The sequence below is a fragment of the Meleagris gallopavo genome, chromosome 1 (assembly GCF_905368555.1).
Source record: "Meleagris gallopavo chromosome 1, MGAL_WU_HG_1.1, whole genome shotgun sequence".
Lineage (NCBI taxonomy): Eukaryota > Metazoa > Chordata > Aves > Galliformes > Phasianidae > Meleagris > Meleagris gallopavo.
Genome location: NC_139404.1, coordinates 128,249,446 through 128,275,630, shown reverse-complemented (window position 1 = coordinate 128,275,630; position 26,185 = coordinate 128,249,446). Strand labels below are relative to the sequence as shown.

Below are 26,185 nucleotides of genomic sequence, written 5' to 3'. Positions count from 1 at the left end.
GAAATGCTTGAATCAAGCACAAGCATCTCCCACACACCATGGCAGCCATGTGTGCCTGCTTGCCAGAACAGTGGCTCTCAAGCACAGACAGTCTGGGAAAACTTGCATCAGAGTAAATTTACTTGCAGACTGCCTGGCAAATCTCTATCTTCTGTTTTGTGAGGAATTTTAGCTCGTTTTTTTCTCCTTCCTCAAGGAGAAACAAGAACTCCTTCTCACTTGTAAACACGTTTGTATCTCCAATCAAAATACAAGCTGGGGAAGAAGCTTTTATGAGGAAAACGTAGAGATCCCATTCTAGTCAGTTAAGGTTCTGCCACTTAGAAATACCAGGAGTATTATCAGTCACCTCCACCTTAAGTAACCATAGAGCAGTTCCCCTGAGCTAGCCTTCATTTCCACAATTACTGATCACAGAGAATAGTTTTGTGTGTAGAGGAAGAACAGTCGACTGAAAAAATCAGTTATTCACAAAGCAGCTGCAGAATTCATTGTTGTTGTTGTTGTTGTTTTTTTTTAATAAAGGCTAATTAAGCAATTAATGCTCTAATACAATTAGGCATTGGTTTCTAAATCTTTCTACAGAACCCAGTTTCTTACCCTCCGCAGCTGTTATTTTGATAGCTTGGGGGAATGTTCATTCTGATCCAGTTTAAGATGGCCACCTCAGAAAAGGAATGCAAAGAGATTGCAAGAACAAACCCTCTACAGCTGCAGGTTTTTAATCAAAGTATATAAAATTTTAGTCTAGAAAAATAAGTATGGATTGTATACAGTTACTGTGCTTGGAGACTGAAGAGGACAGTGCATCACTCAGATGGCACAGGAGAACTGAAAAGGGCAGATAAAAGGATTTCTTTAACCTGCTGGCATTTTGTTTTTCTCCTTTCTCATACTTTTAGCCTAAACAGGTGCAAAAAGTATCATTAGGGAGGAAATCTAGTTGCTGGCGAGGGACTGGTGAATGGGCGGCTGGAAGCAGCGCACGTGTTCCACGGGTGTGCTCTCTCCATCTCCAGACTTCAGATACTTGTCCAAAATAGCAATTATTTCATCATTCAAAATCTGGAACTTGCGAATTCTTTCAACCATTTTCTTCAAAGGCTGCAAAAATGAAAGAAAAAAACCCAACAATTAGCTCTGGAGATGAAAAGCACCAAATGCTGTGACGTCACTTCGTTACAAACGTTTCCCCATTACTGGTAATGCAATCAAGAAATCCAAGGTGCATTCTGGTTTCTGACACTGCAGCTTTTTGTACCAAAAGAGCAATTTACAACTGCCTTCATGTAATCATAATCTAAGCGCAAGCGTAGGAGATGAGCAGCGTTCAGAAAATCCTATACAGCCAAGTAATTGCAGCCTTCAGGCTCCAGTCTTAGCATCTAATCCTTTCTACTCTCATTTTCAACATTTCATTCCAAAAAGCGATCAGTACATCTGCAAAGCACCTGACTACAAACAGCTCTGATTTTTTTGTTTGTTTGTTCTAGTGAATTAAGAAAGAACAAATATTTTCAACATACCACATTTTTTATAACCTCATCTTTGCCATCGTGCTTTTGGACTTTCAGCAGGTGGTAGCAGAAATCCAACACGTCAAAGCGACGCTGCTGTCCCAAGAGCACAATGATCATGCAGCCAGCCCAGTGCAGGCCATCTCCAAAGCACTGCCTGAAACAGAAACCAGAACACAAAGAGCCTTCAAACACAGCTACAGGAAACATTTAGGAATCAGCCATCATGCTAAAATACATGTTAAATAACTCCAGAATATGACAAATATGAATCTAAAAAATACTGTAAAGTCTAGTAAAACAATTTTGCTTTCCAGGTACCACAAGTGATGCAAATGAATGCTTAACACACACACACAAAAAAAAAAAAAAAAAAAAAAAAAAAGGAAGCCTCCACTTTCTGCTTTCCTACAACTTACAGTTAGTTACTTCAAGGACATTTACCCCCTCCCCCACTTCGGCTCTCGCAGCATACATTTCATTTTCAAAGAAACAAAGGGGGAATTCAACACTGTTACTCTGCTTTGGGCTGCAGACAGGAAAGGAAGCAAATGTCATTTCCCCCATAGCTGGTCAATGAAAAGCACTCAACAGCAGCTGTTTTTCAAAATACGGATATGCACAAATTAGCAAACCCAAGAACCGTATTAACTTGTTAACTTTCAAATGCTCATCCTTGTAGAGAGGAGTCAGATGACAAAATACTGACTAGGAATGCGCGCACATGTCCAGCTATTTTATTTGCATTCAGCTTCTGTAATGGTAAGGCTACCACTGAACAACATGTGCTAGGGCCTGCTTGTCATGGGATCGTTCATTCTACTCTGCCAGTACTTAAAATAGAGGGTTATTTTCTTTAAAGATACAATCATCTCTGTGTTCATGCGTTACGAGCCCCTCCCGGCGATCGCATCGCTTCCCTTGGCTTTGCGGTAAGCAGACGCACAAACAAACCCCTCTCTATTTGGTGCCTCGCAGCCCCCCCAGTGCAGAAGGAACAAAAGAAGGGCTGTTGGCACAGGTGCGCGGCCAGCAGCTGCCCATACGTACTCCACAGTGAACTCGTGCGTTCCCACGGGGATGCAGTAGACGAACTGCATCGCACTCCAGAGGCGGTGGAATTCTACACACTCGTCCACGTGCATCACCCCATTGCTGGGTAGGGGCCCACGCCAGATGGGATCGTCCAGGAAGGATCGGATCCTTGTCAAAATAACCTCAAACATGGAGAGGCCGCAGCAGAGGCGTTCCTTGGTCAGCAAGTCGCCTTCCCTTGCGATTGCTATTTGCTGAGAACGGAAAGAAAGTGCAAAATCCCAGTCACAAAAAGCACTCAGTTTAGAGGCCTTCTTCCACTCTGACTTACTTCACATTGAATTACTGAAGGAACTGGGGCTGTTCAACCTGGGGAAGAGAAGGCTGAGGGAAGACCTTGTTGCTCTCTTCCAATATCTGAAAGGTGCTTACAGCAAGAGCGGGGCTGGTCTCCTCTCACTGGTGACAGGTGACAGGACAAGAGGAAATGGCCTCAAGTTGCACCAGGGTAAGTTTAGGCTGGATATCAGGAAACATTTCTTCACAGAAAGGGTTGTTAAGCACTGGAATAGGCTCCCCAGGGAGGTGGTTGAGTCACCATCCCTGGACGTGTTTAAAAACCATTTGGATGTGGTGCTCAGGGACATGATTTAGTGGAGGGCTGTTGAATTAGGGTAGTATGGTGAGGTTGTGGATGGACTCAATGATCTTTAAGGTCTTTTTCAACCTGAGCAATTCTATGATTCTACAACTTCTAGAAAAGTACCATCCTGAACTAATAGCACAGCACTGTTCACATAAATGCTCCAGTTCCCACACTGTGCTCTCCTTTGGGGCACAGTGATTGGAAAACATGTAATAGGAGTTTAAAAAAAAAAAGGTAAAAAAAAAGGTAAAAAAAAAAAAGCAACCATAATTCAGTTTCACTTGGTTTATTCTAGAAGTTTCTCTTGTCCTTGAAATGAAGTTAGAGTTCAGTTCAGTGAAAAAGCACTCAGAAAAATCTAAGGGGCCTTTCCTGTCCTGAGGAAGTTTTAAGGGGTTTGCCTGCATGGACGGATGCAGAAAGCCAGAATAGTGCTCAGTGTCCTGCTGCTAGTGCAGGCTGTAGCAGCTGTAGCTGTTAGAGATGAGAAAGCTTCAAAGACAGTACAAATGGACTCGGATAAAATAAAAAAATGGCAATATCAAATGTCCCACTTACACCATCACACTGACTGCTCTCTTCTGCAGCACAGCAGCGCCCACCACCGTGCATTACAATAAACAGTCTGAAGGCTTTGCTTCAGAGCACTCTGCTCTACACAGTTCACATCTCAATGGCTTGTAAACCACTATAGTTCACAGAGTATTACTGTGCCCCCACAGTGACAGAAAAACAGTGCTGAAGCTACAGAGGCAGTGGAAAAACAACGTCCTCCTTGGTCATCAGTTTGCCTGGAGAACTCAACTCAAACGACCACTCATTTCCAGTGGCTTTCTAATTTACTGGCCGAAAGAGGAAGAAATTGTTTTAAGAAAATTACATACATTAAAATGGATCACACTGGGTGGAATTTGCATTAGCAGCTTACAGCCTGGCCTGTACACTCTGAGCATGTATTACATAGCAACGTACATGAATAACACAATGTTCCTCCAAACCTGTCACCCCAACCCATCTCAAATATTTTAAACTTCTGGGCTATAGCAGCTTTACCAAATCTGTGGATCTAATACAATTCCTGTTATGTGAGCAAGCTGGGTGTGCGGGTTGAATTCCTGACACGGCTATCTGTGCTGTGTCAAAGAACAGGCTTCTGAGTGCCCAGAAATGTCCCGAATTGCCTCAGACAGAAATGAGAGCAAGATTACCTGCGGTGTTCCCAGTCTTTCAATGAGAGGGACCAAGTGTAAAGGAGCATATTTTGATTCAAGTCTCTTCATTTTAGCATCAAGCCTTTCACCCTCTGAAAAAAAAATAAAAGGAGCTCTGATTCATCTGATTTATTTGATTGATATCTGGCAATTTATTCAGTGCAATAGAAAGCTGAATATGTTTTTATTTTTATAGGCCATTTCAACAGTTTAACATTTTAACAGTTGGTTAATCTTCAATGTGGTTTTAGAAAAAAATTTTAAATCGTAGATTGGTACAGCCAAACAAAAAAACACCAAGTATTTTTAGTGGAATACATTTAATGCATTACTAGACTCAAGACAGAAAGTAAGGCTCTATTATGCTGCTGCTGCTAACATATTTGACTCCCACTTGTACTAACCAACTAAACTGCCTGACTGTAGAAGGTGGGTTATAGTGAGGGTGGAATTCTGTGTATAGTAAGGTTTAAAAAAAGCACTTGGCACCCCCTCGTCACTGGCAAGTAGGAAATATTCTCTGGCAAGTGGGAAATACTGTTTACAATGGTCTAACAAATGGTTTGCTTTATGTACAGAGATGCAAGAATCTGAAAATGTTCTCAAAGATTTTTAGCTGATGGGATCTCTCTGAACAGAACAGATCAGCTGCTCTGGCAGTGAGAAATAGAGGAGATGAGACAGAAAAGCAACCTGGAAAGAAGCAGAAGAGCAAGGGGAGAAAAGCTCACTTCCTAACACTGATGGGTAAGAAAAGGGGATACTCGAGAAAGCAATCCTAAAAACACTGAGTGTGTATCAATGTAATAGGAAAAAAAAAAAAAAAAAAAAAAGTAGAAAACAAAGATATGAAAAGCCTACAGGAACTGCTTGCATTTACTTTATCTGCTCCCAGGCTTCTTATACTTCATTGTGATTGACAGCTATGTACATTAGACAATAGTTTCAGAAAAGCCTCTCACCTTACCCACATTGAGGCATTACTACTGCCCCAAATACCCCACTCATCTCTGACAGAGTATTCCTCATCTCCCTCTTGGAGTTTGCACTGCAACTCGCCCAGAATATATTTTTCAGCCGGGCAACCAGGCTTGAATCGGTTACCTCTACCATCAATGTAACAGCAGAACGGGAAGTGGTCACCAGCAGTGCAGCAGCACGTAAGGAAAGCAGAAAGCATTGCCCAAACGGGGTGTTTTCATTCCGTACCTTTGACATGAACTCTCGGCAGGATGTTTTGGAACGGTGCCGCATGCAACAGGTCACACACTTCTTCTAGGGACTGGAACAAAATGGAAAGGAGGCAGTTAGGAATAAAGAGTCTCCAGACCACACAAAATACAAAAACTGGGCTTCCAAAAGCACGCTGATGCTGGAACAGCAGAGGGCAGCCAGCCTCTGCTGTCAAAGCTACACACATAACTGCTGTGGTGCTTTCTTTACAGAAATACTTCCAAAGACTACATGATTTCACCAGGTTACCTTGGATTGACAAAGCAATCAGCAGCTCTCCTCCCACCCTGAGCTGGCAGTTCTTAAAGGACAGGATATTTATTAAAAAGACTAATTCAGGATGAGTAATTTTGGTGTGAAAGTGGCAGACGGATCCTGAGCAGACAAACAGAACTGTGATGGATGACGCACAGCTCAGCTATTTTTACCAGCACTGTTCCCACAACACATTATCACGTTGGGCACGTCTCCCATTAAGGCAGGTTGAGACACCTCCCGGGAGCTGCTTTACCTCTTCAGGGATGTGGGGAAGGAAGAGAGATGCTTCCTGCTTTTTCGTTGCTGTATGTGCAGATGACCAGCAGATGACACACAGCTTTGCTGTGCATCTGTCTCTTTCTTGGAGCAGAGGCTCTGCCTATTTGCAGTCCTCAGTGCTAGTAGTAGATGTTCATCAGCCATAGCCCCGGCAAGACCAGGGTATTATGGCTATGTGCCTTTCCTAGCTCTAATCCTCAATGTCAACAACACAAAAATGGACATGCTATGCAGTAAAGATTAACAAGATCCAGCCACTAGCAGAGATGCACTGAAGACCCTAAATTTTGCACTAGTTATGGTAGATGACCACAGTGGAAAAACAACTGGGATACTGATGGGACATCAGGGCACCATCGAGAGCAAAACCAAGAGGAGGAGTAGCAAGCAGGGGTGTGTTACTAGAAAGTGCCTTCATGGTCATGTCCCACTGAATGTGACTCCAGCACCGGCATCACTTTGGTGCACCCACAGCCAATTCTCCAAGGCAGCAGCAGGGCCTTCACCTGTCTGGCCTCTCACCTCATGCCCTGTTAACCTGAAGCTCACTCTGGGAATCCAGTTTCTCTCCACTGTGACAGTTATCCCATCACAAGATATGCTTTCACTGCCAGTCACCTGGCCCTCCCGTCACCCTCTGTCCCTAGGGAGGGATGCTCTAATGCTGAACAGGTCTCCTGAGGAACAGTATGCCTTCATTATCTCAGCTAACATTAACAGTTTTAAACACCTGAGAGAAGGACTCCTACATGAGGATTTATGCATAGCAGGCCCCCAGCCATCTTGCTGTGTGAGGTAAAGTTCGGTTGGTTGGCAGTCAGCAAAGATCTCTCCTTGATGGACAGCCCAGCCTCATTACCTATACGCACAGGTGGGGAATCTCTCCCCACCTAGAATGGGCAACACAGGTAAAGAAAGGGAAAACACCACTCTTGTTGCTCTCACTGCTCATAAACAATGTCCATCTTTCCCTCTGTGAGCACCCAAAAGCATCAAGACCAAGAGTTCAGCATAGGAAATTGTTTCTACCTATCTGTCCATCCACAACAGCAATACTGCAGATTTCAACCTTGTTATTTGTGCCATTAGTAACACAAATTTGAGAGTACATTTGGAGACACAGCAGGGTTTTAAACCAGCACAGCAGGTACCTACCAGGCTCTGCTCAATAAGCAGGCAAAACAGGACAGCATTTCCCACTTCCCGCAAATTCTGGAAACAGACAGTCTTCAGCTCTGCATATTCAACTATGTCCTTCAACTGATGATGAAAAAACTCCAAGATACCTGAAATCAACAGAGAAGCAAATAAATAAAAGGAAAAAAAAAAAAAAATCAAAACTCAGGAGCCAGAAAGAAATCTAGCGATGATCACACCAGTACAGCTCTGCATGTATTAGCACGTGAGATTATTTTTAATTCATGGACATGTCTCCTAGATGAAACTGAAAGGAGCAGTATTTAAACATATTAACAATCAGAGGTTAAGTGTTAAGCCAGTGGTGTGTTGATCATTTCAACTGGCTAAGTCATGCAGAATGGAGTGCCTACATTCTGCTGGATAGAGCTGCTAAAGTAGGAGGTAAGAGAATGATTTCCAGAAGCAGAAAGACAGAGCAGGGCTCTTGTCTGCTATTAGTCCTGTTCCAGCCTCTTATTCTTGATTCTATTTCTGTCCCCCAGCCTGCTGCACCACCCAACATGTTCCGTTCACAGCTCTTCTTCCCACAGATGACAGAGCCAGCAAGGAGCAGAGCACTGAAGGGAGCACAGGTGATGTCAAGATAGAGCTGATAGCACCACAGCCATGCAGACATGATCCATAATCTCACAAGACACATACAAAAAAGCCAAGTCAAGCTCTGCTGGCAAGGCTGCGCTACATCAGAACAGTGCATCTATCAGGTTTCCCAAAAACTGCTGAAAAACAGCTAAATTGTCATTTTCAAAGCCACACAACTTACAGAATCATCTCAAACCATTCCAGTAAGGCTTAATGCATTGATGGACTCCCAGCTCCCTCCCACTCCAGAGAAAGGCTGTGCCTTCTCCTGGTTTACAAGCAATTTCAGGAAGCCCCTGGGTTCAGGTGGCTCCTGCAGGTCAGCAGCACTGAGGCTGAAGAGATATACAGGGTGGGTGAGGAAGAGCAGAAAACTGCAGTAGGACAGACAGCTTCCAGGCTCTTCATAACATATTTCCATCAGCATTTTTCCATCTGTTTGCATAAATCTGGCCTTTTCAACCTCAAGAGTAGTGATAGAAGAAAATACATAGTGCAAAGCTTTTGGATTGTGTGCTAGATAAAGCATAAAGTTTCCATTACACTCAATGAGGAACACAGAGAGCCTCTAACACCTTCCCACGTGCTGCTTGGATGCAGCTGGAAAACACTTCCTATATAGAGGATAAGCCTTCCATATTCACCCATCAAGTCAACAGCCCAGGGGGAGCACATTAACACAAAGTATATGCTGGAGCGTATCCACGCCAAGGAAATCCCTCAATTTCAGAAGAGCTTAAGTATTTACAGAGGAGGAAAAAAGAGTATGGCTAACCCACGCGTTTCTACAGAAAGTCTCACGCCATTAAATTTAGCAACAGAGAACAGCGGTAAAGTGCATGGTAAGGGGAGCCAGAACTGCCTTTGCTACATCTCAAAGATCTGTTTGTCAACAGAAAATGTGCAGTAAAGGAGTGCTCCTCCATGCATTCAGTGAAGAGAGGTTTCAGACCCAGCTTGAGTAGCTTAATGACTGAATAGGAAAACAGAACAGACATTCTAACGGAGGTCATCAGTTGTTGTGAATGCTTGCTGACTCTGATGGATTCAAAGAAGAAACTGAAATATAGCTGAAGGGAATGTTATTAATGTTATTATTCACTGCTCTGCAGTGAAATCCTGAGAATAACTGATGTTGTCTACAGCAAATGTAAAAAAGGAGGATGACAGCACACAGGGAAACCAAGAGCCGCACAAAGAACAGTGACCAGCAATAAGGAAAACTATTACCTAAAGCCATACTGAAAGTGCAGCAGAAACCAAATCAAGGCTGTAAGTCCACCCAAAAGCAGCAGGAGCTAGAGAAACAGGAGGTTCGCATCACGAACACCAAGTAACTACAGGCCAGTCAGTCTCACTTCTGTGCATGGCAAGATCATGGAGCAGATCCTCCTGAATGCCCAAGTAAGGCACACAGAAAATAAGGACGAGGTGATTGGTGCTAACCAACGTGGCTTCACCAAGGGCAAATCATGCCTGACAAACCTGGCAGCCTTCTATGATGGAGTTACAGTATCAGTGGATAAGGAAGAGCAAGTGACATCATCTACCCCTAATTCTGCAAAGTGTCTGACGCTGTCGTGCATGACATCCTGGTTGACAAGTTGGAGAAAAATGGATTTGATGGATGGAGCATTTGCAGGATAAGGAACTGGCTGGATGGTCGCACTCAGTTGCAGTTAATGGCTCAGTGTCCAATTGGAGACCATTGATAAGTGGCATTCCTCAGGGATTGGTGTTATTTAACATCTTTGTAGGCAACATGGACAGTGAGACTGAGTGCACCCTCAGCAACTTTGCAGATGACACCAAGCAGAGTGGTGCAGTTGACACGCTAGAGGAAAAGGATGCTATCCAGAGGGACCTCGACAAGCCTGAGAGGTGAGGGCGGTGTGACACTGAACAAGTTGCCCAGCAAGGTTACAAACGCCCCTGGCCTCATGCCTCCTGGCCTGCATTCAAGGCCAGGCTGGATGGGGCTTTGAGCAACCTGGTCTAGAGGAAGGTGTCCCTGCCTATAGCAGGGGATTGGAAGTAGATGACCTTAAAGGTCCCTTCCAACCCAAAACATTCTATGATTCATTCTATGAAAATTACATACAGTCTTCTGCAACTGTTCCAAGTTACTGAGTTCCTTTCAAAGTCCTTAACAAAGACTTTTCTTTCTTCCCTGGAAGCTCCCATGGCCATATGCAGATACACAAATGCACACACCCACACACAGGCATTCATGAACAAAATGGTGTCATTATTTTGAGAATCTGACACTCCGTATTTATTACGCAGCTGTTCCAAAAGCCATATCAACTATCTCCCTTAGATGCAGCGCTTGATTTAGGGGCAAAGCAGAGGAAAGTTTACAGAAGTACACAGGCAATTTCTGATGGAACAGAAATGATGCTGGAAGCACAATCTGCTCCACAGTGGAGCAGCAGCACATTATCAAGTTTCTATTAATATTTAAATGATGGCGCTCCTGGTTACATCTACTTGTACTGTGCAGCACACAGAAGGGCATTCCCATGAGACTCCATCCGCATAATGAAGCCCTGCAGAAAGACCAACTGTCTTAGTTTCATATAATTGCATGCAGCCTCCATCCTTCTCCTAACTCTGTGGGTGCAAGCTGTAAGCTACTGAGTTAACATACATCTTGTATTTCGCAAGGAAAATTAATCTGTTTGCTCCTTCTTTCCAAGAAAGCAACTTTAACTAAACCTGTCTATTCCTGCAGATGGGATGACGTTAGGTGCAATAATAATTGGTCATATAATCCCAGTTTCTGATTTACACAGATAGCAGCCTTGCTTCTGCTGAGATCAAACAGATCTAGTAAAGCACAGGAGATTAGTAAAGGATTAGGCTCCATCTCAACTGTGCTCAAACAGCAGATGCCAAGTTTCAGCTGTGCAGCCTGTACACTAATTAATTTAGCAAGTCAGATCAATTCGACACATGGTCACATTTCTTCACTTTGATCTTCTCTCATTTTCTATAAAACAATTTCAATTCACACCTAGAGACTCAAATCAAACATGTTCCAGAGCTTGTAACAAGCCTCGTACCTCAAAGATTAGCTATTGGCTATTAATTATAGACCTAAGGTGCTGACTAACAACAAACCTGATCTTGAAAATAACTCTGGATCTACCCATGTTATGGCTTATTTTCTGCACAGTGCTGACTTAACAACTGTGAGGTGAAGTCTGCTGATCTGCAGCATCAAAATTGTTCCCAAGAAACAGGGTGATGTAATGAACTTTATGTCCATTCCCCTACAGGCCTTCAAGTGCTATCTATGCTTATTCCTTTGGTTCAGTAGAGACATCATTAATTAGCTTTGCATCTCAGCAGTCACACCATTCCTTCAAAAGAAAAAGGAATTCTGATCACGAAGCCTGTGCACTGCTTATTTCGTTAGAAATAAATATCCTATTGGTCTTCATATCTATTGTGTTACTTATTGTCCTTTCAAAATCATCTAGGATTTTGTTTTATGAAAACATAATGTACACTTCTGCAGTGTTTTGTCAACAGAGAACCAGGATTACCTTTTTTCTCGTTAAGTATGGGCATGTGAAGGGCATTTCCAACACCACTGCCTCTTGAAGTTTTTCAGTGTCATTTCTCAGCTTCCTTTCTGTGTCCAAATCAGACAGAAGGAAATACAGTATGGAAAGCTTGTGAAAGTTTGGCTTTGCTGAGTTATCTGATATTGGAGCTCAGAAAATGGCCTCTCCCATGTTTTTCTGCAAGTCCTTCAACAGCACTCCTATCTTTTCCTGCTGTGCATCTCCCCATGTCCCAACATTCTTTTCCAATGGACAAGTTTCAGAAAAATCTATGAATAAATTTCCTTCATGTTCTCCCCCAAGAGAATTCAAGACATGGCCCTCCAGCAAAATTAACCTACCCTTCCACTGATCCAAGTTCAGTCAAAAAAACAGGAATAATAACTGGAAGCATCCACAGCCTCTCTGCTATGCTCCAAGCTATCCTTCCCTCTCACCACTACTGCTCTCTTCCAGCCAAGGCTCCCTCCAGTGCTCATTAGATACTCCAGAAGATGTACAGGGTGAGACAGTGAGTTGCAGGGTTGCTATGTTGAGCAGAAAGGTACAGCCAGAAGCACAACTGGTCAAAGGAGAGATGGCAGCACAGCTGACAGCCAACCAGAGCCACAGAGCTGGGGGGCTTCTCCCAGATGGAGGGCAAACACGTGATCACAAGAGGTCATGGCTTCTTGCATGTTGTAATGCACATTTTGTCTCACATCAGGCCTCTAAGCCTCATCTCACAGTAGAGCTGAGGAACTATTTTCCTCACCACAACTAACGGCATTTCAGTGGCAGGACATGAAATACTTGTTTATGAAAAGAAGGAAAGCTGTATTTAAATCCTAGGAAAACACCAGAAGAAAAATTTTACTTCCAAGATCAAAAGTCAAGTTCAGACTTTTATAAACTATTATTCTTTTCAAGAGTTTCAGAGACTTTAACAGGTCCCTTCAAGAACCCTTACACTTAATGTATTTTTAGACAAATATTTTTATGACTACAAGATGAGCAAGTTCCCCGCTGCTGTAAGATTGTTTCTATGGAAACAAGTCCATTGGTGAGCAGGAGTCCTGAACAATTCTAATGCCACTGTCTGTACTCTGCTCCTTTTAGCAAGAATAAATCTCTCTTCAGAAATCCACAGGTCCAGAGGGCTGATCACATAGAGCTCCCAGAACTGCAATCAGCAGAGTTCAAACAAAGCTCTCAATCAAAGTTTGAAGCACATGAAATAGCTGGAGCCTTACTGAGCAAACCTAAATTGCTTTGCTCGTGGAGAATGGACTCAGGAAGTTAATTTTAAATTGATGAACGAATGTTACATTGAGGCAGACGAGAATCTGTGTACCCATATCTTTGGTCTTGATGTGTAGGCAGTGGCAGGTATAAAGAAGTGATTAAATGAGTTAGGGATGAAAAGCAGCATACAAACACGCTCTGTAAGATTCAAACTTACTACTACAACTACTGAACGCTGCTTCTGCAGCAGGCTGCCAGAGACAGAGAAGGCAAGAGACAACCGTTGGCATGCACTTGCTTGCATTTTCAGTGTGAGCCAAGTGAATAAGGTGAACAAGCGGCAGAAACTGGACAGAGGAGATTTTAGCACAGAGAAGAGAGGACAGTTTTTTAAATCAAACGTAGGTTGAGCCTTTTCCCTCCACACTATGACAATTCCTCTCAGCATGCCAGACCGGGGCTAAAATCTACAGCAGGTTGCCATCACAGAGAACATTTTCCGTCACCAATCAGACACGCTCCAAGGGCAGGCAGCTCATGATGGAAAGGCTCCAGAGGCAGCAGTGCAATTCTTCAGCGATGCTACAGTCGGATGAAAACCCCCTGACTTTCCACACACGTTTTTTGTTTAGTAGCTTCAGTAAGAACACAGAAAAGCTGTGACTACGCTACAAAGGCTGTTTCTGCCGCTTCTTGGAAGAGACTTTCTGGGAAGTTATCAAGTGTTCTTTGCTAGAAATATTTCAGCACAGAAAAATACCCATCGAGACAAAATCAGCCTGTGCACCAGCCACAGACGTGCTTAGGAGCACAGAATCAAGTGGGTTTTTTGAGTTTCCAATTTGAGTTCCAATTCCAATTTCCATTCCAATTCGAGTTGCTGTCTTCTACCATTACATGAAGAACTCTGACATCTCAGGACAGCAGGAATCCAATCATAGAGGATTTCTTTTCAAGTAGTAATTGTGAGGTCAAAGTTATTAGCGTTCTCTAGAAAACAGGAATGTTAAGAAGGATTTTAAAAGGTTTAGGTCCTGCAGCAAGAGTAGATAATCTCTGTGAATAGTTGCACAAGTAATGTTTTGCCTTTATTATAGGATAGATTGCCTTTTTACCTCAGGAGGAAGTTTCTGTTTAGGTCCCTAATACTTCTTAAAGTTGAGGATTTCTGGCAAGAGAACACAGGGCTTCCTAACCTCACCTGCAGCACCTCAAACCTCAGTGATACATACTCTGTATCTGAGAATACATGCTATTGTGGTCAGGACTTAATGAGTGGCTAAAAATCTCAGAAAGATTATTTTTAAGCTGCTGAGTACCATGAGTCATCCATTTCTACACTCCAGGGAGAAAAACAGGAAGGAAACACTTAGTGAGTCCTCGATTTCATTTAACATTGGTAATGAGCGTCAAGCAAGCTGTGGGAAGCAGAAAAAACAACCTTACTCCATTTGGAGTGGCATTTGATAAACCTGAAGAACTCTGAAATAATAAAGATATGCTCAGGAGGTGGGTGGCACATGGAAAGATTAAAAGATTAATTTGTGTTAATTAGATATTGTGGAGGAGGAATATTTTGAAGGGGGTGAAGCAGTTTCAAAATTTCAGAGAACAATGTGATAAATACTAATTAGCCAATTATTTCCCATAGTGGCACATAACTTTCAAAGACGTTTCTTCTTCTCCAACTGTTACACTTCCTGTTAAGTGGTCGAGGTGCTCCCTGCACAACGTTCTGACACAACTGCTCTGGCAGGACCAGTCTGCCCCTCAGTAGTAATGTTCCTTTTATCTTACATTTCATTAAGGGCAAAGCAAGAGGAAATAAAGGCTTTTCTGGAGTGTCAGGATTATCTAAATGAGACATCTTGACAGCACTGGTACAAAGAGCTAACTTGCAGAGGGAAAGCTCAACGTGCTTAAGATAAAGACCAGAATGAGAAACTACAGTGAATGTCCCAGCTCAAGGTAATCGTGTCACAAGGCTGTCTATAGACAGACTGCCATCCTTTCATTTTCCCTAAGGACTGAAGTTGTAAAACACCATCTAATCCTTTATTAAGTATTTTCTGAAAGCTCAGCCCTTAACGATACTTGCTATGAAAAAAATGACTATGTTCTGTTTAATGGGACAGAGAAGAGAGGGAGGGATAGACAGAGGTACATATAACCCAGAAGATGGTAATTAGTATCATTTTATTAAGTTTATAGTAACACCAAATGTGAACTAACCTGGAGAACCATACTCATGTCTTGGCAATCTACAGATTTTAGGCATCACTTCCATCAGGGTCTTGACATACTGAAGAATTGTCCCTTGTAACTAAGAGAAAAGAAGCACTTGTTAATGTGTCAGTGTTACTAGAGAAAAAACAACAATTGTGCTCAAGCCACATATAGATTGAACGTGGTCTTGAATTTAGGACCTGTGCCAGCCATCATTTTCAAAAAAGGTCACTTTTTCAAATGAGTAGAGCTGCACTTTCCGTCACGTGGTATTAGCTGCTTTTTGCTGAAGGAAGAGTGGCTCGACAGCTAAAGCCAGGAAGGAAAAAGAAGTACAGGAAATGATCATCTTTTCTTACAGCCAGCCTTGACTGTCCAACCAACTTTTTTATTTTAGTAAACAAGTTCATCAGAATGTTTTCAAAAGCAGCAAAAGAACAGTGCTTAGTATGAGACACGTCTGTAACAGCTTCAACCGGCTATTCCAGGCACACCAGTTAAGACACAGCTCCAGTCCACAGTCAGTCTACCTTCCTGCCATTAGACACCTATCTCCCAACATCTGAGCATTCAGATCAGGCATCAGGACCCTTTCCCCATCTCGAGGCTTTTCAGCCACCTTTACTAATGCCTACTTGTTCCATGCTGCCTTTAATGAATTGAGGTGATCTGCAAAAAAGTAAAAATAATCCCCCTCAAAACAATAAACCAACACTCAGCTTCAAAGCATGAAAATTACATTTCCATCTTTCTCTGAAGACTATACCATAGAATCATATAGATTCATAGAATTGTAGATGGCCTGGGTTGAAAAGGACCACAACAATCATCTAGTTTCAACCCCTCTGCTATGTGCAGGGTCGCCAACCACCAGACCAGGCTGCCCAGAGCCACATCCAGCCTGGCCTTGAATGCCTCCAGGGACGAGGCTTCCACAACCTCCCTGGACAACCTGTTCCAATGTGTCTCCACCCTCTGAATGAAAAACTTCCTCCTAATATCTAACCTAAACCTCCCCTGTCTCAGTTTAAAACCATTCCCCCCTGCCCTATCACTATCCACCCTTGTAAATAACCATTCCCCCTAGCACTCCTTCAAACAGGCTCTTTTCAGACATTTCAAAAACATACTTAGAACATTGTTGGAATGACAATAAACAATATGTCAACTGCCTGAAGTGAAATTATGAATAGTACAGCTATGACCAGTTACAGTTGGACCAAGTTGGCAGCATGCTCCTTACAGAAACACGAGCTGGGGAGCTATTCCTGTAGTTTAAACTTACTAGCAACATATTATGACTGTATGCAAAGATGTTCATACAGTAAACAAACAGCCCCTCAACTCCTAGTTCCAAAAAAGGTTGATTCCAGTACTAGATACATAGTACTCCTCCAACATCTGATGGTCTGAGCACTCCTCTGAATAGGCCTGATGCTACCCACTTGTAGATAAAGCACTGAGATTAAGCCTCCCTTGTGATTAAGGGTCATCCGTCAGTGACATTATTAATCAAAGCTCTGAAGTCACAGAAGGCAGAAAGCACACTCCAGCTGCTTTGAAACATTCTGAGAGAGTAAATTTATGGTACATTTTTGAGTTTCAACCAACTCAATAGAAACATTTATACTTTTCCAGAGTTTACCTAGGACCCAGCAACACAGATCTCCACAAATTAAATTAATCCCCAAAGCAGAATTCAAGATTTTCAAAACACTGCTGAGCTTCCCAAGGTATATCTTCTATTGCTTTCACGAGACACCAGGTATTCCCAAATACAGCTTGTATTGAACTTCAGTGGGTGTAACATTTTAATTTAAGCTGAGATCTTAGTTTCCTTAGAAATCCTACTTCCATTTTGTTTTTCTTAAAATATTTCCTACCAGAAGCTATTCGGAATAGCAAAATGGACAGACAATGGCATACCAGGCTCTTGACGACTTTCAGCAGTTCCTCCATCACCACAGCAATCCCCTGATAGCCAAGAAGCCTACAGATGACTTTAAAGTGAGGGGGGCCAACAAAATTCCTGTAGTTGCTGTAGATGCTTGAATATGCCAGATTCAATGCCTGAAATGAGGAAAAACAGACTGGATTAATGAAAATCTCAGCTGACTGCATCTTACAAATAATCTCATTTAAACACTACTTTGTAGATTATTAAAAACAACGTAAACCTTGTATCTCACTCTCTATGTAGAAAGTTAAAATATAAAGCTTCATTTTTGTAAGGCAGGAACTCTCTTGCTAAGCAAGAAAAGCCCATAAGAAGTATTTACTCACCAGACATTTTTTACTTGACATTTATAAAGTCACAAACATTAGGTCATGTATTTTTCTGTTTACACAAGTAGAAAAGGATGATGGGTGCATGAATTTGAAGCACAACTTCTATTTTCCATACAACACATCTTAAAAGAAGTTACTTCAATTTTTAGCTCACAATAGGTGTTGTAAACCTCTGAGGACCCCATTACAGAAAACAGTCTTTTGCAGTTACTGCTCTCTCTAACTAATTAACAAGGATCTCTTTTCTGCAACCTCCCTAGCTGTACACAAGATTAAAGCAAATCCAAGTCTGGGATGCACCCTCACAGAAATTCTTTTGGAGTTTATAAAGAAACACAGAATCAAGTTAGAAGAGACCCTTAAAGGCCACCTAGTCCAACTCCCCTGCAATGAACAGAGACACACCTACAGCTACATCAGGTCACTCAGAGCCCTGACCAGTCTGACCTTGAGTGTATCCATCGATGGGGCATCCACCACCTCTCTGGACAACCTGTGTCAGTGTCTCACAACTCTTACTGTAAAAAACTTCCTTATATCCCCGCTTTTGGTTTGAAACCATTTCCTCTTGTCCTATCACCACAGACCCTCCTAAAGAGTCTGTCCTTTTCTTTCTCATAGCTCCCCTTTTGATACTGAAAGGCTGTGCTCAGGTCACCAGGCTGAACAGCCCCAGCTCTCTCAGCCTGTTCTTGGAGGAGAGGTGTTTCATCCTTGGCTCATTTTTGTGGTCCTCTGGACATGCTCCAACAGGTCTACGTCCCTCCTGTACTGAGGACTCCACATCAGGACACAGTACTCCAGGTGAGGCCTCCCCAGCTCAGAGCAGAGAGGCAAGATCATCTCCCTCACCCTATCAGTCACACTTCTTTTGATGCAGCCCACGATATGGATTCTGGACTGTGAGGGCACATTGCTGATTTACATCCAGCTTTACATCCACCAGTATTCTCAGGTTTTTCAGCAAGGCTGTGCTCTATCCTTACATTCCACAGCCTGTATTGGTAGTGGGGATCAGGGCCTTGGCTATATCAAAGAGTAAGCAGAAATATACAAACTGATGCTGGGTAGGGATTTAGAAAATGTTTGCTAAAGCTATGGATCAAAGGGGAGTTGGGCAACTTCACCTGTGGTCCAGCAAAGAGCCACAAAGATCATTAAAGGGTGGAGCATCTGCTCTACAAGGAAAGACAGAGCTAGGTTGGTCAGCCTGGAGAGAGAGGGGTTCAGGAGCATCCTGTCCATGTGCCAATGTACCTGGTGGGGTAGTGAGGGAGCTGGGCTCTGCTCAGAGGTGCCCAGTGCCAGGACACAAACAAGAGGGCACAAACAGGAAACTCCAGTTAAACACGTGATTACTGTAAGAGTGGTCAAATAGGGAGGTTGTGCAGACTCTGTCCTTGAAGATGTTCAAGGCTGCAGCCCTGAGCAACCCACTAGAGGCGGCCCTGCCCTGGCTGATGGCTGAGGTGTCTTCTGCCACCCTGTGAAGACAATGCTAATTCCAAACTCCCAGCAACTGGACAGCACGAAGCTGCAGTCCCTCATGTACAACAAACCTATTTGTGCAGATTTCTGCTCACACTGAGAGGATCTGGAGCACTGAAGAGAATGAGAACTGGTAAAACATTATGCATGCACACAGATGTTCCAACATATGAAACATTTTATAGAATTATTCCAAAAAGGGAAGACTCCTTTTCTTTCTCTTGATGTTCCCAATCAGGAAGATCTACACATTAAACATGTCCCAAAGTATTTCAGCCACAGCACTAAGAGAATTTTCCTTCACTGTTATAAAGCATCCCACTGCCACCAGCTCTCTGTGCTGCTGGTTAGAAGGGATCTCCCTTTATACAGCAGAAATTTGTCACAGAAAACATGGTTTCATTATAAATAACTCACCAATGCATACCAGTAAGTCTGCCAATCTAACAATACACCTTTTTCCAAGTAACCTTTGCAGAGAAGCACCTGACATGGTCTACCTTTAAGCACGGGATCAGCAGTAAGTGAAGCAGGACCAAGGATTTAGAAAACCCCATCACACAGCATTGCTGCTTCCCCCCCATGGTGCACTAAACCATAGAACACTGAGGGAAAATGCCACTAACACAGAGGGAGGGAGCTTACATTTGTTCAGCTACGCCTTGCTCCCTCCCCTCCTGAAAGTGAACAAAACAACAACAACAAAAAAAAGAGTTGCTGGTTGCTGATGTCATCCAAGTGCTAACATAAATCACTCACAGCACCATCAGTACAGGCACAGGAGCACATAACGGGGATGTGCAGGCAGCGTGCTGCCCAATGTGAAGCAAGCAAGGGAGGGAGGGGAAAGGACATGATTTTTCTCCTCCGTGTTCTTTGAAAACCAAGGCAACAGCACCTTTAGACAAGATGTGGCCCTGCCTGAATTTAAGTAGAAGAGACAAAGAAACCATGCACCAGCAGTGCCGTGAAGAAAAAGCCAGGAGCGAGCAGTGAGAACTCAGTCCCAGGAATCTGAAGGGAAGAGAAAGCAAACTGGCAACAGAGAGCATGAAGCAGTAACTCCTGAGGAAAGCGATGCAGAACGTTTGGTGCCTGTTCATTCATTTCCTCGGCATCACCACCCGACAGTCCTGTTCTGACATTTCTCCCAGGAGGCAATGGTAAGTACTGACTTCACAAAACACCAGATGTGCTTTCCAAACATTTACTTGTCCTAATTACGCATCTTGTAACAAATGATGCGTTATAATTACAGAAAAATATAGTATTATTGTTGTTTAGTAAAGCACCAAATACTCTACTTAAAAAATGCTGTGATGAATAAATGTTTCTAGACAGTAATCTATAAAAAATAATTATATTTTTAAATAATTGGGATTCACCAGCTAGAAAGGAGACAATTGAGCAAGGAAAAGGTGTGCTCCTACTGATGTTCAGAAGTCAGTGATGTGTCAAAATGTGTCTCTCTGTTAAGCTTATCTGACAGCAAACTCAGTTCCTTTATCCGGTTGCTGTACCGAAAAGAGTGTACTTAAGTTGATCAGGAAGGCAGAACCATACCATCACAGAAACATTAAGGCTGGAAAAGACCTCTCAGATCACCCAGTCCAACCATCAGCCCACCCCCACCATGCTCTCTCACATCCCTCAGTGCCACATCCGCACGGTTCTTGAACACGTCCAGGGATGGTGACTGCACCACCTTCCTGGGCAGCCTGTGCCACTGCATCACCGCCCTTCCTGACCAGACTTTGCATAGGAAAGAATATTAGCAATTAAAAAAATAAAAATAAAAATAAAGCACTACAATGATAAAAACTGTATTTCACCAACTAACCCCAGCTTGAGAAAGCTCTTCCAGAGGGTATCAGGGTTAAGCACCGTGACTGATGCCAACAGTGTGCAGCCACCACAGCAGCTGCCTTAGCTGCAGACAGAGAGGTGCAAACTCACCGGCAGGAAAGGAGAACAGCAGGGAACATGCAGTTAATGTAAAACACGATGGGAGACAAAAATACTGGCTGCTGTTGGCTCCGCATGCTGTTTTGTTTTCAGTTAGCCATGACTGGAAGAAATCAAAGACTTGTGGGTGGCCAGAGCAATTTATCACTCAGTTGCCACTCTTGCCATCCCTTGCCAAGTAAGAAAATCAGTTGCTCATGAATTGGATTACAGTAATCACCATGTAAGTAAAATAAAATGCTAGATACTCAGAGAGAAAAACAAATACTGCATTTCTTAAAACAAAACAAAAAACAACAAATACAGAACCAACCCAAACGCCACTTATCAACACACTCATCAGGCAAGAAGTAACTGCAACAGGTAAGGAGTTAATTACTTGGGTGGTTCATCTGGCTGTCTTCAGTCTAATGCCAATTCAGACAAGAACTTCAGTTTGATTTAGGCTTCAACATCACTTTTTCATAACAGTGTCCCTTAACATAAGATTAAGCTACATACAAAGATTTTTTTCCTAACAGAAATGCTTGGTTTACTAATCAGAATACTCCAGCACTGTCCCAGAGGAGTATTAATGCATTCATTTAAACTTCTGATCATTCACTTTTTCCCTGTTGGATGGCTGCATTTTTCACAACTGTAAATGACGTTTCCAGTCTTGAGGAGTTTTTGTTTCACCTCAACTCCTCTGACCAAAATACCCACAGACTTTATTCTAAAGACTGTATCACATTTATGCACCTAAAAGAGAGGAGGCAAATTCTGAACGGGATACTGAGGGCTAATACCCCTTGGCTCCATGTTATGAGGGCATGGTAAAATGAAAATCCCTTTGGAAGAAAGTGGCTCCCCAAAGCCAAACCCAGCAAACACACCATCTCTCAGAGACAAGATACAAATGGTCACCTGGACAGGCAGCAGCAACGGCTGAACTAATACAGGCACACATTTAGCCTTTAACCTGGCGAAGAACTATACAGTTTAAAGGTAAGAGCATTGTTTCCTAACAAATTCCTTCTTTGAATTACAGAGTGCTGTGATCCACACAGCATCCCCTGTGCTGCAGCATCTCAGCTGCCATCCTGGGAAGCAATAATTCCTTTGGGAAGGGCGATCACTGCTGGGAAAACCAATACACCACAGCAACACCGCAATGGGAATAACTGTCCAGAACATCACAGGGAACACAGCGATGGTGATTTGGCCCAGAATGGCCAGCTGTGCCGACAGCTTTTACAGCGTCATGTATCACCCCAACTGGAACAGCGTGCTGTCCAGCTACTCCAGGAAGAGTTTCCAGAAGGAGGAGAGGGTGCCTGCCAGCCGCTCCTCATTCATGGTGGAAAACCTCACCCCACTGACTACGTACATCCTGTGTGTCACCTGCCAGTCCGCCAGCCCTTCCAGCGACCAGTGCCAGGTGTTCAACACGCTGGAACAAGACCCGGCATCTGCTAGCACCACCAAGAAGGAGCTGGCACTGGGCATCTGGCTGGCCAGCAGCCTCCTGCTGCTCATCATTGCCGCAATCCTCCTCTACGGCTGCCTGCACCTGCTGTGCCGTGCGAGGCGTGAGCAGTCACAGGGCCACGCCGGGGCCTCCCAGAGGGAGGCACATGACTTGGAGGACCCCAGCAGGCAGAGCCAAGTGCTGCAGGACAGAGAGGAGAGGCAGCCAGATGGCATTCAGCTGGCCACCATCATTGAGAATCCTGCAGTCTGCAGGGAGCCTGGCCAGCCGGTCTCCAGCAGCCGGGAACAAGTGCCAGCAGCAGGACAGTGCCCCACTGTCAGTTGGGAACCATAGGTCATGGCAGAGCCGTACTCCCATCTGTGCCTGCTGCCTCTGTGGCCCTTTCCAATGCCCTTATGCAGCCACTGATGCCCTGGGCGAAAGCTGAGGTTCCCCAGAAGTTTGTTAGTTAAAAAAGAAGCATGGAGCAAGCCATGGGCTTGCATCCAGGGGCAGATTTGGTTGCTTTCCTTTCATAGAAATGAGCAAAGAGACATAAAAACAAACATAAACAGTGACCAAGTTAATTTTTAATTTCTTTTTTTTCTTTTTTTTCCTAACAAATACAAACAAGAATAGAAGTTTCCACATGAGAGCTCAGTTTGCTGTATTGAAGCACGCGCCCTGAGCATGACAGCTTGCTGGTACACGTGTCACTGCCCAATTCTGACCACTTCTCACTCGCTCTCAATAGTGCCCACTCTCAGCAACGGCTCAGTCACAGCACATCAGCTACACTCACCGGGTTTTCACCATATCCTTTCATCTCTCAGAAATCTCCACTCGGCTGGACACACACAGTACAGCGCCTCTGAAGGACAATTCCACACAGCCTAAGAGATCCTCCAGGCTAACCTTACTTGGCACTCTCTGGCTCCCACCAGAGGCTCCTTTCCGTACTGCAGGCAAGTGACTTGCCCCAGGGGCAGTGCAGTTCAGAGAAGCAGCTCCTGGTCCTTCCTCCTTTTTTGATGACAGAACTCATCCAGCAGCTGCCAGTTTCCAACCACACTCAAAGTTTTGTACAGCCAAGAGGCAAGGAAGTAAAAACATGCTGAAACGCATTTCCTGTTTGTAACAACCAGATCTGCTCCTCATCTCACTCTGCCTTGGACTTCATGGCAAAGTATCACGCAAAGTCCTCAGACAGAAACCTGTTCACCTTTGCAAAATGATGCATCTCGTCTCTCTTATGTGTATAAGTCACCCTGTTTTAAATCTCTTTACATTCCCTAAAAACATAGCAAATCTTTGCATCGCTGTGTAACACGGTCTTTCTGAAAGAAGGACGCAGTCACTGTGCCTGCAGGTATTTTAAGCTGCCACTGGCACAGACATCCACGTACAGCCTGCCCCACTGACACAGCCTGGTGATGCCAGCAGAGGTACAGGGTGGGCAGCCACTGGGACAACATGCATCACAGCAGGTAGTGGGGCTCAGCAGCTGCTCTGTTTTGGTCACATCTCCCACAGCTTGTGAAAAGCCTCAACCCCTGTCTTGCTGGAAATAGATGAGCACACCTAAGTGTCAGGCTTCTTTACTTTTTTCTCCCAGGACAGGTAAAGTATGCAGACAGGCATGCCAAATAAAAGGAGAATACTTCTTTTCTGAAAAAAACACCTCAGAAGGCATCTTTGTTGCATTAAGTTGGCAACGTGTTCTCCATCCCTGCACAGCACCTCCTACAGCTGACAAGTGTTTGTCTGACACCAATCTTAAATAAACCATGAAGATGACAGCACTTCTCTGTTGTTTCAAGTCAGGGTGAATCATGAAATGCACTGATAAGCTCTTCAGAATGTAAGGGAAACACTACAGGTTCGCTTCCAAAAAAGGGTAAGGGTGGTGGGCAAAGATTTTAATTAATAATTCAGCTGATAACAATATGCAGCATAATGCAAACTGGTGCCTATTTGCACACCAATAAAGATAGAAACCATCATCTTTACACTGAGAAGTATTTTCCAAAGGGCTGAGTTTTTTTCACTGAATAAGTCAGCACATACAAAATGCAGAAGACATACAAGTGTGAAAAAGTTCAGTAAGTGTTGTTTAAGGCAGAAAGCTGACCATTAAATTCTGGTCTACAGAACCAGGCACTTTATAATTGGGTACTCTTGCCAACAATGCCCTAGGGGTGCTGCAAGCACAGCACCGACAGCCAGGCAAGGGAAGCCACTGTCACACAGAAAGGACATAAACCTGTTAAAGAGTGTCCAAAGGAGGACTACAAAGATGGTGAAGGATCCGTAGGGCAAGGTGTAAGAGAAGCAAATGAGGTCCCTCAGTGTGCTCAGAGCAGAGCAGAGGAGCTGAGGGGAGGCCTAATGGCGGCTGCAGCTTTTCACAGGAAGCGGAGGGGCAGCGCTGAGCTCTGCTCTGTGTGACAGCGACAGGGCCCGAGGGAACGGCATGGAGCTGTCAGGGGAGGGGCAGCTGGGGGTAGGGAAAGGGGCTGCACCACAGGGCGGTGGGCATGGAACAGGATGCCCAGGGCAGTGGGCACAGCCCCGAGCTGCTGAAATTCAAGCAGTGTTTGAACACTGCTTTCAGAGACAGGGTTTGATTTCTGGACTGGTCCTATGTGGAGCCAGGGGCTGGACTTGATGATCCCTGTGGGTCCCTTCCACCTTGGGATATTCTACAGTTCATTCACATGTAATGTTAGTTCCGAATGCCCAGAAGACTATTTCTTATACCTGCATTACTCTTTCCTGCATCCAGCCAACACTGCCAAATTTCAGTCTGCTGACATTCATTTTGCTAATCCTACACACGTTTCAGTGGTGTAAGGGGACTGCAATGTCAAATACTCCTGTTCACTTACAAGGCCAACAGCTCCTTCCTGTCTCCAGCTGTGCTCCCAGCTCAGCCAGAATAAGTTACACCTATGGTCTTCTGTTTTGATAATGAAGATACTGCTAAGAAAACTCTGGATGCAGTAGAGAATGTGGACACAACTGTCTACGCTGAACATGAATACACATTAACGTAGACCAAATGATTTAACCCATGTAGAAATATATGAGAATGAGTGAACCCCTTGAGATCAAAACTAGAAATATCATCAGTGACTCACAAACAAGTACTGTGCTTATGCAAAAATTCTGAGCAGCAAATGTGTAACTATTACAATCCCATACAAGCCTAAGTATTTGCATGCACAGGAAGCCACCATGCCTCTGTCTTGACCTAAATAAAAACCAACACTTGCCTAAAACCAGCCAAACAAAAAATCCAGTAAGAAAAAGAAAAAAAACAAAAAAGAACCACATACATATTGCTTGGGTATCTAATCAATACAAAGTGCCTACCTGAATATTCCAAGTAGTTCAAGAACTCAGAAAGACAGTAAAAATAAATACACAGCTGTTCCATATTCCTCTATTACCCACACATGTAGCAATTGAACAGTTTAACAGCTAAAAGACTCAAAACTTGTCACAGAGTGCATCTACTGGCTGTGCAGTACACAGAATAACATCTCATGGTAATATCACTGTGGAATTTGTAGCACCCATCATGTAAGAAATACCATCACTTGCTGTATACATAGAAATTTCCCTCTTACAATCCCATTCTGATATTCTCAATTCCAAAACGCACTGGAGTCAAGAATAAAATATATACTTCTGTAAAAATTCAGAACTAGTAAGGAATCCTTGCTAACACAGGTGTATCTAGTTACAAAATTTGCTCCAGAAACACACAGAACCATAGAATGGCTTGAATTGGAAGCAACTTCAAGGATCACGAGTCTCCAACCCCCCTGCCGCAGGCAGGGCCAGCAACCTCCCCATTTAATACTAGATCAGGCTGCCCAGGGTCCCATCCTAGCTGGCCTTGAACATCTCCAGGGTGTTTAACCTCCACAACCACTCTGGGCAGCCTGTTCCAGCACCTCACCACTCTCTTCAACCAAACATCTGAGAACCCTTTTGATGGC

General features: G+C 43.7%; 2 protein-coding genes across 4 annotated transcripts in view; one reads left to right on the top strand and one right to left on the bottom strand.

Annotated features, from left to right (window-relative positions):
• Nucleotides 1-491: 491 nt before the first annotated feature.
• Nucleotides 492-26,185, bottom strand: part of CYFIP1 (cytoplasmic FMR1 interacting protein 1) — a 63,469-nt gene continuing 37,775 nt past the window's right edge. For all 3 annotated transcript variants that reach the window (XM_085213423.1, XM_085213413.1, XM_085213402.1), the window contains 8 exons: nt 16,910-17,053; nt 14,990-15,080; nt 7,335-7,465; nt 5,619-5,691; nt 4,407-4,501; nt 2,568-2,806; nt 1,527-1,674; nt 492-1,104 (listed from right to left, as the gene is read on the bottom strand). In XM_085213423.1, coding sequence (XP_085069549.1) covers nt 940-1,104; nt 1,527-1,674; nt 2,568-2,806; nt 4,407-4,501; nt 5,619-5,691; nt 7,335-7,465; nt 14,990-15,080; nt 16,910-17,053 — 1,086 coding nt within the window. In that variant the 3' untranslated portion in view covers nt 492-939. The remainder of the gene's footprint in view (nt 1,105-1,526; nt 1,675-2,567; nt 2,807-4,406; nt 4,502-5,618; nt 5,692-7,334; nt 7,466-14,989; nt 15,081-16,909; nt 17,054-26,185) is intronic.
• Nucleotides 21,761-23,236, top strand: LOC104916013 (fibronectin type III domain-containing protein 9-like). The gene has a single exon (XM_010726986.4). It carries the CDS (start codon nt 21,879-21,881, stop codon nt 22,530-22,532), a length of 654 nt encoding a protein of 217 aa, XP_010725288.2. The 5' UTR covers nt 21,761-21,878; the 3' UTR covers nt 22,533-23,236.